This window comes from Accipiter gentilis, chromosome 23 (assembly GCF_929443795.1).
Source record: "Accipiter gentilis chromosome 23, bAccGen1.1, whole genome shotgun sequence".
Taxonomy (NCBI): Eukaryota; Metazoa; Chordata; class Aves; order Accipitriformes; family Accipitridae; genus Astur; species Astur gentilis.
Genome location: NC_064902.1, coordinates 3,671,566 through 3,689,889, shown reverse-complemented (window position 1 = coordinate 3,689,889; position 18,324 = coordinate 3,671,566). Strand labels below are relative to the sequence as shown.

General features: G+C 36.3%; 1 protein-coding gene across 2 annotated transcripts in view; it reads left to right on the top strand.

Moving 5' to 3' along the window:
• SLC6A11 (solute carrier family 6 member 11) overlaps positions 1–18,324 on the top strand; it is a 106,326-nt gene that overhangs the window by 24,543 nt on the left and 63,459 nt on the right. For both annotated transcript variants that reach the window (XM_049826562.1, XM_049826561.1), the window contains exon 6: positions 5,670–5,802. In XM_049826562.1, coding sequence (XP_049682519.1) covers positions 5,670–5,802 — 133 coding nt within the window. The remainder of the gene's footprint in view (positions 1–5,669; positions 5,803–18,324) is intronic.

The following is an 18,324-nucleotide window of genomic DNA, read 5'->3' as shown; positions in this document are numbered from 1 at the left end:
GAATACATCAACCTCACTTCTTGGATGCAGGGGAGAATCATGTGTTTTTAAAACGCTCCCCCTTTTTGGTTTAAATTGATAAAAGAATAAGAGCAGATATGAGGGTATCTACAGTCAGACTGAATTGAGGCTTTGTGAGAAGAATTTCATGTTCTGAATGGCATCTCCTTTCAAAATCAGCATCTGCTGCTGCTTCAGATGGTTTGAGCAAGAGATCCAAGGCCCTGGTGTTAGGGAGAGCAGCATTGTCCTGCTGAGGAAATCACTGTGAGCCTCTGAGCAAGGCTTTCTCTTCCTTCCATCTATTCTTTGCATACCTTGTATGTTATAGTTTAATTATATGTTCTGGGCTTGTTGCTGCCTACTTTCTAAGGGAAACAGTAAACCTTTGTTCTGCTTCAATAAAGAAAATACAAAACAATTTACAGCACTTCAGTATATAGGAGCCATTGGACCAGTATATTTAAATACTCATTATGGTGCTATCAGTTCAAGTTGATTGGCATCATGTGTCTTTTTTAAATGGAAGCAGCAGGGATAATTGTGTCAAGGCCATTAATTTGCCATTTACTTTCTATGACACTCTTTACAAAAGAATCAGGCCAAGATTTTTTGGATGGGTAAGCTAGGTGTCTCTGTTATTTGAGACTTGTCACAGAGCATTCAGAAAAGACTGAGCATTGACTTTCTGCAGACAGCTTCTAGAAACTGGCTGCTTTTAAAAATCCTCATCTCAAATTTTCACTGAGAATTGTGTTCTTATGACAAAGTTGTCTTTTGGTGTGCGAAACGTTCTAACCGTGAGAGAGAGAAAGAGTAATAACGTTTATTTATTAAGAAGTTGTTATGCAGTTAGGAAGAACAGCATAGTAATTCAAGTGACTGCCTGCTGAAATGGATTACTTTGACAGCTGGACGTGTGAGTCTAAAGTAATTCTGGAAGCTCTGTCTGAGCCCTGAGTATGCCAATGTATCAGTCATAGACTTCCATCATACTCACTATTTTGCAATGCGGTGGCAGCACTGTGGAATTATTATTGAAAGCTCTCCGTGTCTTTTTTCCACAGCATGCAGTTCTGCAACCACACTACAAGACAGCTGAATAAAGATTGATATCTCCGTTGACACATTTATGGGTCTGGAAGTTGAGTGATTGTAACCCTATGCATAACTGTTGGCAGGAAATTAGTAATGAGAGGCACCATGAGAGTGCGCACGTGGCATTCACGGGAAGTAGTGACTGGTGTGATGCAGTTCATCATCCACATAGATGTACACAAATCTTCAAGTGAGAAAGTTGCCACCCTCTCTTAAATAAATTTACCAATCCTGCAGGAGCCATTCCTGTTGCTGGGGGTTTGTCCTGTGGCAGGTTTTGTCATGAAGTTCATACCTACGTGATACGACAGTCTGGTGCAGAGGTTCCAGGCTGCCTGAACTGGCTAGCTCATGTACCACAGCAGCACAGCTATATCCATGGTATATGTGTTACAGGCAAGTAACTACTTGTAATACTTAGCCCAGGTAGAGTGCTGTGTTAGCATGGCTGTATGGCATCCGGTAGCTGAATAAGCGTACAGATTTCTCCATAGCATTGATTTGCGTTACTGCAGCCATCTTACATGTGTTCACACCTCCCTATTTTGGAAAAGAAATGCTGTTTACGTTTAGCTGCATATGTACATAAATATCACCTAAATAGCCAGAAAAAAAATAAATGGTTTGACTGAAACATAAGGGAATTTGCTCATTATTTTTTCAGTAAAAATAAAGCTAAATGAAAAAAGTTTCCATTTCACGATTATTGTGGCACAAACATTTTGGGTTGGTTTTTTTTTGATTGTATGTTCTCTTGGTTTAGGGGTTTTCTTGCATCTTAAAAAAAAAATACTATTAATTTTAAAATGTAGTATGCCACTTAACTGAAATTTAGAACCTATCTAAGCAAGCAACAATTATAATTCTCCAGGCTGCCCCTGCTTATGAGTTTTTTCTCACTGAATCTGATTATAAAGTTCAAACTGAACTCAGACCAATCTCTTTCCAACCTGCATCTTTATATAAGTATACTATATACTTCTCGAAAATTAAAAACAAAAAAATCAATTGCAACTGTAAACTGGAAATTATAGGTAATGTACACTTATGTGTCATTGCAGAAAGGTTGGATATGTATAGACTCACAACAAAACTATGTGACTGATATATACTGTGTAGATGTGCTGACCGTATATTATGCTATGTGCCAACAGGCTGATAACATGCTGCTTTCTTTTCTCTTTTGGGTTGCAAAAGTTCAAAGTTGTTTACTCTACAACAATGTTTTCTTGATATTACCAAGCTGCATTTGTCAACGCTGTTCCTCCTTAATCCTGGCAGAGCAGAAATGTTACTGGTGGGTTAAGGTCGTTGGTCTGGTAGGCTCTTCATGGAAACACTGGTGCCCAAATGAGGACCATTAAAACATTTATTGGCTAGTTCTTTTCCATGACAATAATTCATAGTTTGAGGCTATTTAGTCCATTTATAAAATGTTTTTGCTTAAAAAGAAACCTTTTAGTACCTGCAATCAAAATAGGACACTTTGCGAATACCTGTTCTTTGCTTTGTCATCAGGTTTCTGTGGTGGGCTATCCTCTCTTAACATACCTTTCGACATGGTTATCCATAGCCATTATGGATAGCCAGATCCATACTTGTCAGTACACACTCATTGGCCTTTTATTGCCTGGACCCTGTTTAATCATATTATACCACTTTTTTGTCTTGGTTCTCTTGCAAGTAACACACTAATATTCAAGGTGAGCTAAGAATTCAAGGATTTCTTTTGCTTTTTGAATGAGAATTTGTAGAGACGGTGGATGTCATCCTAAGTCAAATTCCACATGATATCACCTGTCATATTGCTTAGAAGAACTTGTATTTTAAGTATCTATTTCATCAGCCTTTCTTGTATGATTATGGCTCAATGATGTTATTTTCTATTCTAGACTGTAGATATAAAATATGTGCTTCCTCTTCCAGATTAAAATATATCCTTCATTAAAAGCTACCTCTCTTCATTTTTGAACGTGTTTTGATGACAGTTCTTTAGGTTCTTTGCAGGTCTTAGCTAGCTGAGGGTGTTCTATGCTAGATCACCTCTCTCCCTAACTGGATGATGGCAGAAGCTTTGCAGAATAAAGCTGGTTACTGGATGAGGAGGAAATTTGGATGAGGTGGCAGTAATTTTACATTTAAGCGCATAACACTTTCTATTGCAAAAATTTTGTGTAATTTCCCTCCCCCTCTCTTTTCTTTTTTTTTTTTTTTTTTTTTTTTTTTTTTTTTTTTTTAAAGTGGAAAGTTATTCTACCTGTATATTCATTGGAAAATAAGACGACAAACATCAGGCTTCAGGTTTGGTTTTGTTTTGTTTTTTTTCTTTAACCTGTTAAATCTTGTCCTGCCTTAGCTAGGCAGTAAACTTCTAGCGCATACATTGTAAATGGCTGCACCCCAGGGCTGCAGCAGGAGCACCAACTGCAGCTCTTGAAATGTGTGAAAGACTGAATAGGTTCTGCAACATGGCCATCTGAATGACTTGGTGATAGATCTTTTCATTTTTCTACCTTATCACCAGCTGTTGACGGTCTCCGTCTTCCTACTCCATCACTAGAGGCAGGTGAAGGAACTTCCCTTCATCCTCAACCTACTGCTGATGAAAGCAGAGAGAACCAGATCAGATTCCTCCCCAGGTAGCCCCAACATTTAGTTATTTTAGGCGTGGCCTTGAATTACCTTTATGCTCTTTGAATTGATTGCCTCGGCTGATGACTGAGTCAAATGCAAAAGGAAGAATTATTTCATATGGGTAATTGCAGGTTGGACTTTTTTAACTTAATACTTCTCTTAACCTAAATATATTTTATTGTAATTAATTACATTATCTGTATAAATATATGCACATTAATTATACATATAATACAGTGTTTGTTATTATAGGGTTTTAACTGTTTCAGAGTACATGTGAAATTGAGTTCATTTGTTTTCATTCACAATGTCTCTGGGTGGGAGGGTAGTGTAAGTCTAGGGTCTCTGAGGCTGTATAGATAACGTAATGACGGATTTCAGAGAAAACTTTACTTGGGATAGTTTATGTAAGGTTGAATGTTCTAAACTTTCACGCAAACGTGTATATGTGTGCATACAGGTGTGCAAATATATTTATGGAAACACACATGGAATGAGCTGTGACCAGTCCCTGTAGAGATTTGATTAAGCCAATAAAAGGCATGAACAACTGAAATTAATTATACTGTGTATATAATTAGTAAATGACCAATTGCTTGCTTTAAGTTGTCTAAAAATTATAAGGTGTTTCCAAAACTCTGAATGTATGGAATTTAAATCCATATCAACTTCTGACCTCACATACCAGTCAAGTCATACTTTTGTTGTTCTGGAAAATTGAGATTCCTGAAAAAAAGTCTTTTAATTATCTATAGGGCTTCTTTCAGGCTTAATAGCAATTGAAAAATCTGAAGAGAATTCATGAAATCATTGAGAACTATAGGAATACATTATTGCTCTTGCTTTTAACCTCTTCATCCATACAACCAGGAGTACCCATGTTTTATTTATGGGCTGGTAAATAATTCACATTTTGTTTAATCTGAGTGTTTATTTAAAGTAAAAATAAAAGGGCATAAAAGGATAGTGCATCTCCCAGATAAAAGTATCATTCTTATTTTAAAAAAATTGTTCTTGTGAATAAAATGCTAGCCCAGATTTCTGGAAACTAGCGTTGAAGCCTGGTTCTACAGGTTTCCTGTGTGAATACTAGTAATTCACTTGATTTTTCTGTTCCCAAAGTCTTTGGGAAAAAAACCCAAACCCCACCAACCAAAAAAACCAAACCTCCAAACTCTTCACTCTATCTTGTTTACTAAGTTTGTAAATACTTCGGTCCTGGGCTGTGAGCTGTGAGGGGTGTTCCTAAAATATATGAGGACTTACGTTTTTAGAACTGAGTCTTAGTATTTCAAATAAACAATTTTCAAATAGTAAATGCAATACATATTTTTGCTGACCATGTTTCACAAAAAAAGTTTGTTTGTTTGTTTTAAATATTAACATTTTAATGTTAACATTTCCCAAAGAAAATGCATCTGGAGAATGTCATGATGTTTGATGGTTTTGAAAAGAAATGTTTTAAAATTATATATTCAATTACAAAAGAAAATTTATGAAAATAAATGTTACAGGGTAAAAATAAAGGTTAGATTTTTTTTCTAAAAAAACAGTTAATTTTTTTAATCTAAAAAAAATCTTAAAAAATTATTATTGTGTTTTATTTGGGCTTATATATGTCAGTTATTAATTAAAAAAAATTGTGGTTTTTTTCTTTGACTTTTATTTTATACAAAAGCTATTTTTAAATCTCTTCTATTTTGTCACTGACCTGGAAAAATTAAATATTTGTTTATTTTCAGCCAGATGTAAAATCCACCGAGAATATTTTTTTATTTTTTTTAATTCTGTCTCTTCTATCTTAGCATTGTGCATTTTCAGAACTCGGTAACTAGGAGTCTCCTTGGTTGAAATTGATTTGGTTTTAGCAGTGTTTTATATGTAATGCTGTTTTGCTTTTTTTTTTTTTTTTTTTTTTTTTTTTTTTCCCTTGGAAGACGAAGGGTGCTAGCTATATCTGATGGAATTGAACATATTGGGAATCTTCGCTGGGAACTTGCACTGTGCCTCCTTGCTGCTTGGACTATCTGCTATTTTTGCATTTGGAAAGGAACAAAGTCTACTGGAAAGGTGGGGTTAAAATTCTGTGTATCAGCTGCATTATGACTCTCTTGTGCTCCAAACCTGTGTTGTCATTTATATTTATTTGAATCAGAATGGTAGAATTTCACATGCATCTTGCATTGCTATAAGTAACTATACTTGGGGCTATATAAATTATAATATTAGGTAATTAAGAATCGGTCATACTTTGCACTGTTTTGTTCCTCTTGGTTTTCACGATTTGCTTTTTCCCTAATTCTGTTAGATGAGGCTGGCTGTTTTTGTTTTGTTTTGGTTAATTCAGCAGACTACATTACTGGCCAGCTCTTGAACGCTGAAAGAAATACTGGGTTGCGTTGATTTCTGTGTATGAGGTATCCAAAAGTTGAATTTTGTTCCAAACTGATAGAAGTTGAAACTCTCAGTGACAGAATTAAATCACATACATAAGCAGAGAGAATTTAGAAGTATAAGCAACCTACAACAAATGCAAATGCAAACAAAAGCGAATGGAACACCAAAAGCAGAAATAATGAAAAAAACTTCAGAGATAAAGATGGACGTATTAGGGAAAAAAAGAGAAATATCTAGCACTCTTGTAACTTTTTGAGGGAATGCCATTCCATACGGGACACCCAACAGAGAGAGAGACTACTTCACAGCCTAAGTGAGTCATGGGATGATGGAGAGGTTGCCCCTGGAGTAGTAGCAGATGTAGTTAGGAGTAGAATATATGATTAATCTACTAAAGAGAGAGAGGAAAAGAGCCATAGTTCTGGAGGGGGGGAGTATGTGTCTAAAAAAAGCACTGCTTTCTCATGTTGGAACCAAAGAATACAAGGAAAAAAAATGGATTGAAACATTTTATGCATTTAATTTTCAATTGTTTATTACTTAGTTTGGAAGTGTGGTTGGATTTTTTTTGTTTGTTTCTGGTTTAGTAGCCTACGTTTATAAATGAAATGTTGAGTGGTTTGGTTTTGGGGGTTTTGTTTTGGTTTGGTTTTTTTGTTTGTTTTGGGGTTGGTTTGGGGTTTGGTTTTTTTTTTTATTTAGAAAATGTCAGAGTGAAATTTTTCAGCTTTCTCAACCACACACATCCTTCTTCCTATCAAAATTTTGGCTGAAACTATTTGTTGAATTCTGTCTGTATTTGCCAACTGTGTCAGTCAATCTGGTACTGCATTTTTCATCTAAGTATTTGGACGCACAGATTTATGCAGCCCTACTTTTATCAAGTCACTGCAGGAAAAATGCTGAGAAAGACTGTCTAGGGATATATATAAGCATGAATAGTTTAGAGGAAAGAGGGAGAAAAAAACCTGAAGAGAAAAATATAGAGAAGCAAAGGTGATATAAGAGAATGACAAGATAGATGTCCATATGTCTTTGAAGCTTGCACTCCAGGGAGGTACAAAAGTGGTTTAGAGTTGTCTGAGGAGCTACAGCTGGCAGTGAAGAAATGAAACTGAGCAAAACTAATTTTTTTTTCCATCAGAAAGAATGTCTGAAGATGGAGATCTATTCTACCATAGCATAATCTGACCCAAGGGTGGAGAAAAAAGCATGTACTGTGAATGCACATGCGTGCGTGCATACAAGGTTGTGCAAAACTGCACTGTACTTAAGAAAAATAACATTGGAGGAAACATTCGCTGACAGGGAGACGCTCTAGTGATTTTGGAAAGGATATATTTTATACCTCTGCATTTCTGTGGTTTAAATTCAGATTTTTATTGTTATTCATATACATATCATACGAGATTCCTTCAGCTTATACCATTTCCTCAGAAATAGGTCTTGCATTTTGGAGGTAATTAAAGTGAAACTGACCTGTTTGACTTTTTTTTTTTCTTTTCCTTGATAGCTTAGCTAAAACCTCAGATTACTGGTAGGTGGAATGAATTTTATTTGATTTTATTTCAGTGTCATTTGGATAACTACCTTTCTGATGAGCTTAGGTGAAACAACCTGAGAAAGAGACATGTCTTGCCCACTTGAAATGGGATAATAAGCTTTTCAACTAAGCAGAAATAACTATCAGTCTTGCAACAGAAGTGCAAACAAAATGGAATTAATACCCAGTATTCAGCTTTCATAGGTCTCAAGCCTAAAAAAATTAGATCAAGGTCCTGTAAGAAGTAAACTCATCATATATTTACACTGTTTAGATCAGTTTACCACAAGTAGCAGTTCTGTTTCCAAAATCATGAGGAAGCAGACTGGTAGATTCTTGTGTTCCTTAGGAATTCCTGTGGTATTCAGCAGTCTGCCTACGCATAGGATCCATTGCTTCTCAAGAAACATGCAGTAAGGTTCTTTCATAGCCAATATTGATAATTTCTTTTTCCAGTTCTGTTCCTGTAATTAGTAAGGGAAGCTTTCTACTAGATGAATGTGTGACATTGCAATTTTTTTCCAGTGATGTGTGTGTTTGTTGTTTTGGGTTTTTTTTCCCCTGGACATAAGTTCACTTTTTAGATGTATTTAAAAATTTTAATATTCTTACACTTGCCACTTATTACAGCCAAAGTAATTGGAAATCTGAGCCATCTCACTGCCTTCCCAGACCAGCTAAACCAAGACATAGCAGTCAGGTGTTGTGGATGCTATAAAGGAATGAAATGCTCTGAAATATAGATGACAGGGCAGTCTTCGGGGCTGCAGTTTCAATTTCTGATGTATTGGCATTTCAAAAGTTCATATTTAAGCTCATCCTATCATAGTCCTTCACACTAGATTGAATTTATTATAAGCTCATTTCCAGGAAACATTTAAAATTGACTTCTAGATTTTTATCATAATATTAAAAGTGTTTTTAGGCTGGCCTGTTCAATTTGCTAAATACTTTTAACTGGATTGAGTAATTTCAATGAAATAACACATTTATTCAAAGCACAAAACTTCTTCAAGTTTCATCACCTTTGGAAACATTTTCAAAAGAAGGTGTCCGTAGGACAGAGTAGTTAGAAAGAGGACAAGGGAAACAAAAAGAGACAAAATGGAGAAGGGGAGAGAGAGACTTAGCATCTTTATACAGCTGTGCTTTGTAAAATATTCAAGAGGTTGGTTTACTCTTTTCCTCTTTCTACTCTGCATCCTAAGGCATAGTGAAAAAAAATCCAAGCCTTAAAAGCTGTCATAAAATAAAACCATCATTCTCCAACTAGCACTACTACAGAACTCATCTACTCAGATTATGAATATTTAATATTTTAAGATATTAAATATATTAAATCTAACATAAAGTTTAACTCCAAATGAAGTGCTTGTGACACTGTTAACGAGATGTTTCAAACTTTTCCATTACTGTTCTTGAAAGTAATGACTTTCTCACAAAACTTGTTAGTTTGCACTTCCAACAGATGTGTAATATCAAAATAATTTCGGGTGGTTCTGGCAGCTTTCAGCAGAGACATATTTGTGTCTTTTGTGAGGTTCTTTCCATTAATTATTCAATCTTAGATCTGAAGTTATTTGCATGCTAGGTTTCACATTTAAAATGTTGCATATATACTAAATGCTGGGTCTTTGAATGAGAAACTCAAAATCCAAACGAGAAAAAATGTAACAATGTGATGTGTATACTGCAACTTGGTGAGCGTTATAATACATGATATCCATCTTATGCAGAAGTATTTTCAGGAGCTAGCATCAAATGCTTCCAAAAGTGAGGTAAGAACTATGTAGAAGGCTGAAGAAAGTTAATTTTCTGAACATTTAAAGTATCATTCTAGACTCTGATCATTAGGGCTTGGTTTAGTATCTTATTTTTCCAAGGTATTTTTGATGGCTAATTATGACAGTTCTGGGTATTTCTATAATGTATGTACCTACATAGTTGCTAAGTCTTGCTAATTTTTGATCTTCATACAACTTTCATGAATCTTCAGGTACCAAGGAACCAGTTCTTTTTCGGATCTTGACTATCTATTTATTAATTCAACTAAATATCCTTGTGCTTTAAACTTTGAGGAAGGGGGACCAGAAGTTCCTAATCTATTTTTCCTAAATTGCTTGCTGAAGGAAGTAATCCTAATATATATATATATTTTTTTGTTTGTTTTAATAAGAGTATATGAGTTTTTTCAGATAGGGATCACTCCTCTGAGCTCATAGTGACTCCTCACTTGTAGCAACTTCTGCACAATTCCTTTTGAAGTCAGGAGGCTGGTAGACTTATAGAGTTATATACAGGCATTATGGTAGTCTCTGTCTTATTCATCAGTCCATTCCTTTACGGTTCAAGCATCTTGCTTACTTTTTTAAATGTAACAATACATCCCTGTCTGGTGGTGATACTGTTAGTTTGGAACCCTGTCAGGTATGTGGATTTATAGAATCACAAAATTGTACAGGTTAGAAGGGATCTTGGGAAGTCTTTTGTCCAGCCTCTTGGTCAAAAAAGGATCAGCACTGAACTGGGAATGATTTTCCTAGTGCTTTGATTGGCTGCATCTTAAAAACCTTCAAGGACAGAGATTTCATATGTCTTGGGGCAACCTATTCCAACGTTTGATTGTCCTCATGATACGAGACATTTTTTAAATACTTTTTTCTACGTGTAGGTTCATTTTTAGTATTTAATTTTGTTACTGAATTACACATTTTTTTGCTTAGCTTGTTATATTTCTGTCATCCACTCCTGATTAAAACACATTTTTGTATCATCTGTGTTACTATGTAGCATGGGTTTGAGTGTCTGCAATTATTCATGCACACAAAATGACTTGAAAATCCTTCTGTATTAATAAGCTAAGTTAATAGCTGGATGTTTTTTTTTTCTGGAGTCTTTCTTTCCTAGTCAGCATCACTGGCCTGTTCATGAATGGGAGTGGCACTAATCAGCATACAGTATGTCAGGCAGCCATGGGACAACTGACCAAACTTGCTCATGTCTTTATAATACCATTGCATGATGTGCTGCTTCTGTTCCCTGTGCTGTAAAAAAAAGCACTACTTCTGCCCACTCTGTAGATGAGGAAGGGTTGAATCAAAAGTGTTTAAAAGCAACCCGCACTCTTGCTATCATTTTTCAAGTATGGATATTAGAACATTTTAACACACCCCCAGCTTTGCATTTTTAATTGTGGTATCTTATGTTTGAAAGCAAGCCACAAAGAGAAAAGCAAAACTCCTTGTAAAAGGGAAGCTAATAGAATAATGACTAATAGATTTGGATCCAAAGGCTGGTTTAGGCAGTGAGTATTTGATGTGTAATAAATGCCATAAACTGCCCTAGTCTTATTGGAAAGAGTTGGACCTAGATATTGTAGATAAATATTGCCAAAAAGACAGCTTCCATCTTACAGAATATTCATAACATATAATATTGCTATATGAATTTGTAACCCAAATAATTTGCTTTGCTTTGCTATGTATTCTATGGCAATAGAATACATTATTAAATAATGGTTTGGTTACAAAAAGCACACAACAGAAAAAGCTTATATTCCTTACAAAATAATAATGTGTTCAGATTTACAGTACGTTCCAATTTGTTCTCCAAAACCTTTCCATAAAGAAACTTGTGTAACACCAATAAGTGTAATTATTTCTGATATAATTTTTCTGGGTAACACTAATTTGAAAAACCCTGGCTAGCTGGAGGGAAATTGCTTTCAGTCTGGGAAACACTTAGTAAACAAACAAAAAAATTAACGTCTGTTGTAAAACTGTAGGTGAGGCTTTGTCATTATATGACTTGGCACGAAGTCAGCATTTTCTGACATGAAGTATTAAAAGAATATTGTTGTGTATCTTCAAGATTTTCTGTTATTTGGTATTAGAATATCACACTGCTTGTATGACCACTAAGACCAAGAGTCATATATCTTTTGGGACTTTTTGAATGAGTTCTCATTAGTATCATAAAGACTATACTTCTGTTCTTTTGCCAGAGCCAAACCCAAATAGTTCTTCTACACTGTTTTGTACTTCTTCGTTAGCCCCTGGCCAATATGTGATGAGAAATCCTTTTCACATTGTTTCAGGATCATCTGGAAGAGGGCTCATAAGAGTCCGTTCTTCACATTTGTCTGGAACTAGTTTCTGTATCATAGAGATAGGCTTCAGTAATCACTAAATATTATTCTGTCTGATTCTGACTTCTGAATCTTTTGATCCTTTCCTACTCTTCGTGTTGAGTTCTCTGAAGTTCAACATCATACCTCATCTTAGAGTGTGTTAAGTTTATGCTGTGTCTCCACTTGATATACTTTAAAACTACAACAAAAGGAGAGGCTAATAAAATAGAGGGTGATGCTGAAAGGTAAGGTCAGGAGCGTTGTCCTGACTTGACACAAGAACATGCAGAAAGCATCAACTCCTTCACCAGTATCAAGTGTCTACAAAACAATCTAGAGGACTAGACCCAGAGCTAAGAGGCTGTGTCTCCTATAAAAAGCTGTGGATGTTGCTCTAAAACAAATTTGCTTGGTTTTTCAGATTATAATCAACTTTGAAAATGTCTTGCACACTGTCTCATCAAGCTTTGACTTCAAAACATGCTAGAAGACATTAATATGATTCTGTTTATCACTTGCTGCTTCTTTTCACCTTGTAGGTACTCTCTTAACCATAGCACAGAAAGCATTGCTGAAGGGTATTGCTGTGCTCACGTCTGTTTAAGTGCTACATAAGAAAAAGCACTGATACAGCTACTTCCTCTACATAAACATGAGTTGTCCAAGATGCTTGATTAAATAGTCCTGCAAGTGAAAAGCTAAAATAATAGATTAATGATTACACAGTATCTCCTTGTGAAACTTGTATGACTTTTCTCCTAATTTATCATTGGATAGCTTCGTATTATCCATTGCATCTCAAAAAATACTGTTTGGTTAGGAAAATAATTTGCAGTTCATCATTGTAAACTATTAGAAATGACCTTGCAAGCTTGTTTGGTGATGTAGTTATTGTATATAAGTGTAAAAGTATGAGGCACTCGATTTTTATTTTTTTTTTTTTTTTTACTTGTCACTTCCATTATTCATTGCAGTATTTCACTTGACATATGATGACATCACTGGAAAAGTTATAAACACCTTAGCAAAGCAGAGAACTTTCTTTTCTTGAAGGAGAAGCAGTAGTGTTTTACCACAAGTAAGCAGGATATTGGGTTGCATATGTGTAGGTGATGGCATAATTTGTTATTTTATGATTATGCTATTGAATTTTTTCTTTTTTTCTATGTATGTGCATAGTGTCTTAACCTGTAATGTTCTCCATAGTTCTTTTCTGCTTAATGGTTCTGATGGGAGCCTGTCTCATTCTAAATGTTATGTTTGACAAACTTGGTTAGACTCCATACGGACTCCAGATTTTTCCTGGTTTGAGTGTTTTATTTAAGCTTTACATGTAGAATTTAGACAAGAGTCTTGTAAAGGGTGTAAGTGTATTTTATAGCTGTGATCAATATGAGGGTCTTGAGCTGGACTTCGTGAAATTTGTTTTGTAACTACATGGCTGTTGTCCTTCCCAATGCTGCACTGTTCCTTACTTCTTAATTAGTTCCACTGATCAGTTTGATTTGCTGAGCTGAACGCAGTGAAGGGCCATTTAAGTGTAAATTGTCAAGAGATTTTATGAAAGTCTATGTTAATTCTATGTGCTAAAAGACCAGAGATAAGAGAAAACAGTAAGGTACAGCCTGTTTGACTGGAGCATCTTGACATAGACCTATTAACGATAACAGAAAAATGGCTTGGTAAGTAGTTTTGACATTATTGTTATTCTATGAATGTGATGGGCAGGAACACTTAGTGAAAACTGTAAGACTGTTCATAATTAATAAATAAGATGGCCAATGAAATGTACTAAAATATGTTTAATTAGCATCTGCATTTTAGCAAGGTTTGACTAAAGGTGTAGAGCCCTGTTTTTTTCACTCTGTAGTATTTCTGAAGACTTGCTGTCCCAGGTTGCATTTCTGATAGGCCTGAGTAGTTCAATACAGAATAGACATCTGAGCTGTTAAGAGTTTATTCCAACAAATCAAACTCCTCGCTATGCATTACTAGAAAAAAAATAAGGCTGCAACTGTACTTAACTAGTTATTATTACATTTTATCTTTCATTTCTCTCTTGAAGGAAACCCCAGAATTTGTGTGAACAGTTTAAAATGCAAAATGTAAGCTCTCAGGCTCTGGCTGGCTGAGTATAGTGTCATCTCTCACTACTGAACTCTACACATTCCCCCCTTACGTCTCTTTTTATCGTCATGCTCCCTCCTTCACCTGCATTTGCAGTGCTGGGTGCTGATTTATGGATGTTTTACTGTTCACCCCCCAGAGAACTTCATTATCCAGGCTAGAGACAATAGAGGGCACACTAACAGTAAATTATTTTTCACGCTTTTTTTTTTTTCACCCCCAGCTCGTATTTCATAATGTTTTGTGAATGATTTATACAGTTCTCAGATAGTTGAGATGTTTTCAATTTTATGTAGCAGCTACTCAGAACTTCAAGATTTGAAGGCTTTTCCCCTTCATTCCAAGCCTTAGATTTTGCAAATCATCTCCCAAGGCCATCACTGTTAGAATGTATCCCTATGGCAAAAGAATGACCCCACAGACCTTCCCACCACAGGAAAGGCAGGGAGGGCCAGCAGCTTCTCTGCCAGCCTGCATACACCTGCTTAAGCTGGCCTGTTTGTATGCAGACTTCTTTTCTTATGCTAGATAGGGCCATGGGTTGATTTTCTTTCTCTGTCCTTAGACAGCCTCTGCTTGGCCCCTCTGTAGCAAACCTGCTTCCCTTGTGTTGTGCACGTGTATGAAACCTAGTTTATCACCCCAGAGTGTTACGTTTTTCAGCTTGCATGCAGATCTGTTCTGCTTCTGGGGTAAACTGCAGCGTGCTCTGTTTTAATCTAGCTTTAGTGTCTTTGAAATAGATTATCATGCTATTGGCAGACCTGAATAGTGCTTATATTTCTGGCTGTGGATAATTCTGTATTAATTGAGAGAGGACCCAATTTTACATCTCTTTCATAGCAGTGCATCTCTGTTGATGTCAGAGTGCCTTCAAATTTACAATTGTGCAAAAAGGACTGGCATGTGGACCTAAACCAAGGAAAATAATTGAAAAGATTGATTATATGGATGTGCTTGAAAATATGAGCAGAAAGATAAGTCAGTGTTTCAAGACGAATGCATGAAACAGGTGGAAAAACTGCTAGGATTAGGATGTTCCTTTTCCTTGAATGGATTACCGGCAAGACACTGCAAGGTATCTGGCACGCTCAAAGACTCCAAATTCAGAGATGGACTTTTCATACCTTTTACCCATCATTTTCTCTGCCCTCCCATCAGGAGTTAAACCTTGCTTGCCAGCAGTTAAGACTCTGTCACTAGTCCCAAAGAAAATTTATTTCTCAATAGCAGGCCATATAAAGGCCTTAATGGATTCAATGAGGCAGAAAGAAAGAGTAAAAGGAAAGAAGAAAAAAAATAAGAGAAAGATGTGTGGAAGAGAAAAAAAAGAAAAAGAACTGGGGCCCATTGTAGAAGCCCAGGAAAAGGAACTAGGCAGCAATGATTGTATCTCCTGAAGTGTCTTTTGTTTTAGGCTAAAGTAATAGCAAAGAATAGCCCTTCATGGCGAGGCTTTAACACTCTGTCCAAGACTGATCTCTGTATTCAAAGGGGGAAAGTAGAACATTCATGAGATGCATGCAGAGTTCCTGCTATCCGCCTCCTCTGTGTGAGGTTTTAAAACAGCTACTGCGATATTTTTTTCACTCTCCTGTGCACTGAGCATTTAAGGACACCTCAGATTTGTTGAAAAAGGAGAATTTTTTTTGCCTTTCTCAGTGGTTTTCCCAAACTTCTGTTTGACAGCTGGGGAAAGTATCAAATAGTAAACTTAAATCAGAATCGTATCTTCATGATTTCATTCCTTCCCACCTACTCCTTAACACCAGAGATCTACTTTTATATGAATACTTACTTAGACTGGATCGAAGCCCTGGTCCACAGCCCAAGCAAATCAAAAGTGTGTTTCAGTGCACTGAAGGACAGCTCAGGGCACATGCAGATGTGAGAGGTTTTGGGCAGAGAAATCACCTGATTTGTCAATGGTAGTGTATGAAAAGAGGAGTGGGAGGGCAGAGGGTGGAAAGCCAGCTGTGATATTTGCAGCAGTAAAGCAGTGAAATTTGCTGAAAAATTAAAGGTGAAGCCAAAAGGCACAGATTAACATTGAGGCGTCTCTATAGGAGAAATATGTTGATTGGCTAAAAGTAACACATACAGGTTTATTTTTTCCAGTAAGGTTACCAGACACTTTTAGCCCATTATTGAAAATAAATACACTGACCCAATAAAACAAGACTTTAGAAATGCAATAGTTTCAGTCATTTGTTCCTATACAACCTCTTCAAATTTCATTTCTCCTTTCACAGAACCTGCACTTCCTTACCAATTGTCTTATCTGCGCCCCCCCCCGCCCCCCGCCAAAAATCAGTGAACAATGCCATACAGAAGCACTTCAAAAAGGAGCCAAAATATAAGTTGTTCTGTTTACTGTGATTGTTGTTGACACACATGTGTCAGAGCTAAAATGTTATTTCTTCAGGTCCATGACACACTGCTTATATCTGTGATTTATAACTGTTGAGGTTTTATGAAGCCATGTTTTACCAAAATGTTTGTGTGGTTTCCCATGTCCTAGTCTCTTTGTGTGTATGTGTACAGAAATCACTATAGATGTTGCTTTTGTTGGATCTTAGTTTATGTATTTGGAATACTACTTGCACCTTTTCTTCAGCAAGAGAATACAAGGTATCTCCTTGGTCCCTCAACTCGAATACAGAAACATGAGAGTTGGTATCCATGTATAGCACTGACTCTCTTAGTGATGCTTCAATTTCATACTTCTCCAGCTGAAATAGAATAGATATAATCCCCTATTCTCACACAGGTAGTTCTCAGCTAGTGCTAATCTTATATAGCTTCAAGATTGGCTCGTTCTTTGCAATTTACAAAGCAGTTTATAGGTATCCATTCCCGTGGCACTGTATGCAAAGGTTAGTATTCTATCAAGTTCCTGCCAGTGGGAAGGCAGTCTCTTTAGTTTCTGCAGTCAGTATAGGCCAGATTTTTGGCTTTATCTACAATGTAAAGATGTCTTTGTAGTAGAAGTTTTGTTTACAAGGCTGTTCTTGTGAGATTTACAAACTTTAATTCTGTATAGCACCCTGGTGTCAACTAACATGGACTGAATCCAAACTCAGTCTTAAGAATGGGAAAGCTTAATGAAATAAATTGCTACATGAGCAACAAAGGCAGCTTCAGTCAGCTGCTGGTGCTATGTTGGTAACTAAAACACATCCCCAAGAAGTGAGTTGGCTGCCACACACCTGCTATTCACTTCTGCTGCTGGGCAATTGAAAAATTTGTGTGGTTAAAAAAGAAAACAAAAAACCTCAAAATATCCTGTATAAGCTTGATTGTGTCGTATGTAGAAAGCATAAGGCACTGCTATAACAGTCTGACACAGAGAATTAACTCTAAGAAAAACTTTGAGTTATTTCCTGTGGGTATAAAATCTGTTCACTGCCATCTGAGATAACTAACCGTAGTTCAGGTCAGTAAGCATTTTTGTGGTTTAGTTTGTATGTCTCTTGTTCCTTGAGTGCCTTACTGAGGTTAGAATCTCAGTGTACCAAGTCTTAGATGAACACAGTGAGATGTTTCCATTCCCCAAAGAGCTTGCCTTTACATCCACATAACAGACAGCCAGGGATCTCTGTTGAACTGAAGGGATGAAGGGAGAGCAGAGAGATCAAAGCATTTGCCTAAGATAGAAAAATAAATCTGTGGCAGTAACATAATCTTAAGTCACACTGTTTTCCAGCTCAATGTCTTTATTGTGTGATTCCTCTCATTTTTCCAATGCATCGTGTCTCCTCTTTTCAGACTGAAACTCAGCTCAAAACCACAATTAAATTGCAGCACACTGTCAGATCAGTGTCCTACAAGGCAGTCTTGAGGTGATTTAGGGGCTAGATGTAGAGGAGGCTGTTTAGTAGGGAAGTTACAGTGCAAGACTTTAAATAAAATAACAATGTGACTTACTGCATTATAATAGATGTAGTAGCCATAGGGAATGGAAATGTGGAGAATTAGGGTCTGGATGATAAGGATACTTGTTAGTTTAGGTGGTAAGGCTATTTATTATATTTCTGTTTAATAATTATTACACTTAATACACAAGTAGTATTGCAAATGCCTTATGGTGAATACATCTCTCAGCTGTCACCATGGTGATAAGGGCCTATATTCCTCAGTGCATGACAGAAATTTGTCTATCATCCTGGGGGTAGACAAACACACACCTTTTTCAATAATAAACAGTAAGCTCTTTATTATCCTAAAACCTCCTGAACCTCCCAATAGAATCAGAACGGGTTTGGTTGGAAGTGACCTTTAAAGGTCATCTAGTCCAATACACAAGACAGTTTCATGATTACAAAAATTATCAAAAGAAAGAAGAGGTACGAGTGTGCTATAGGGATGTCTTTTTTGTCTGTTTGTTTACAAATAA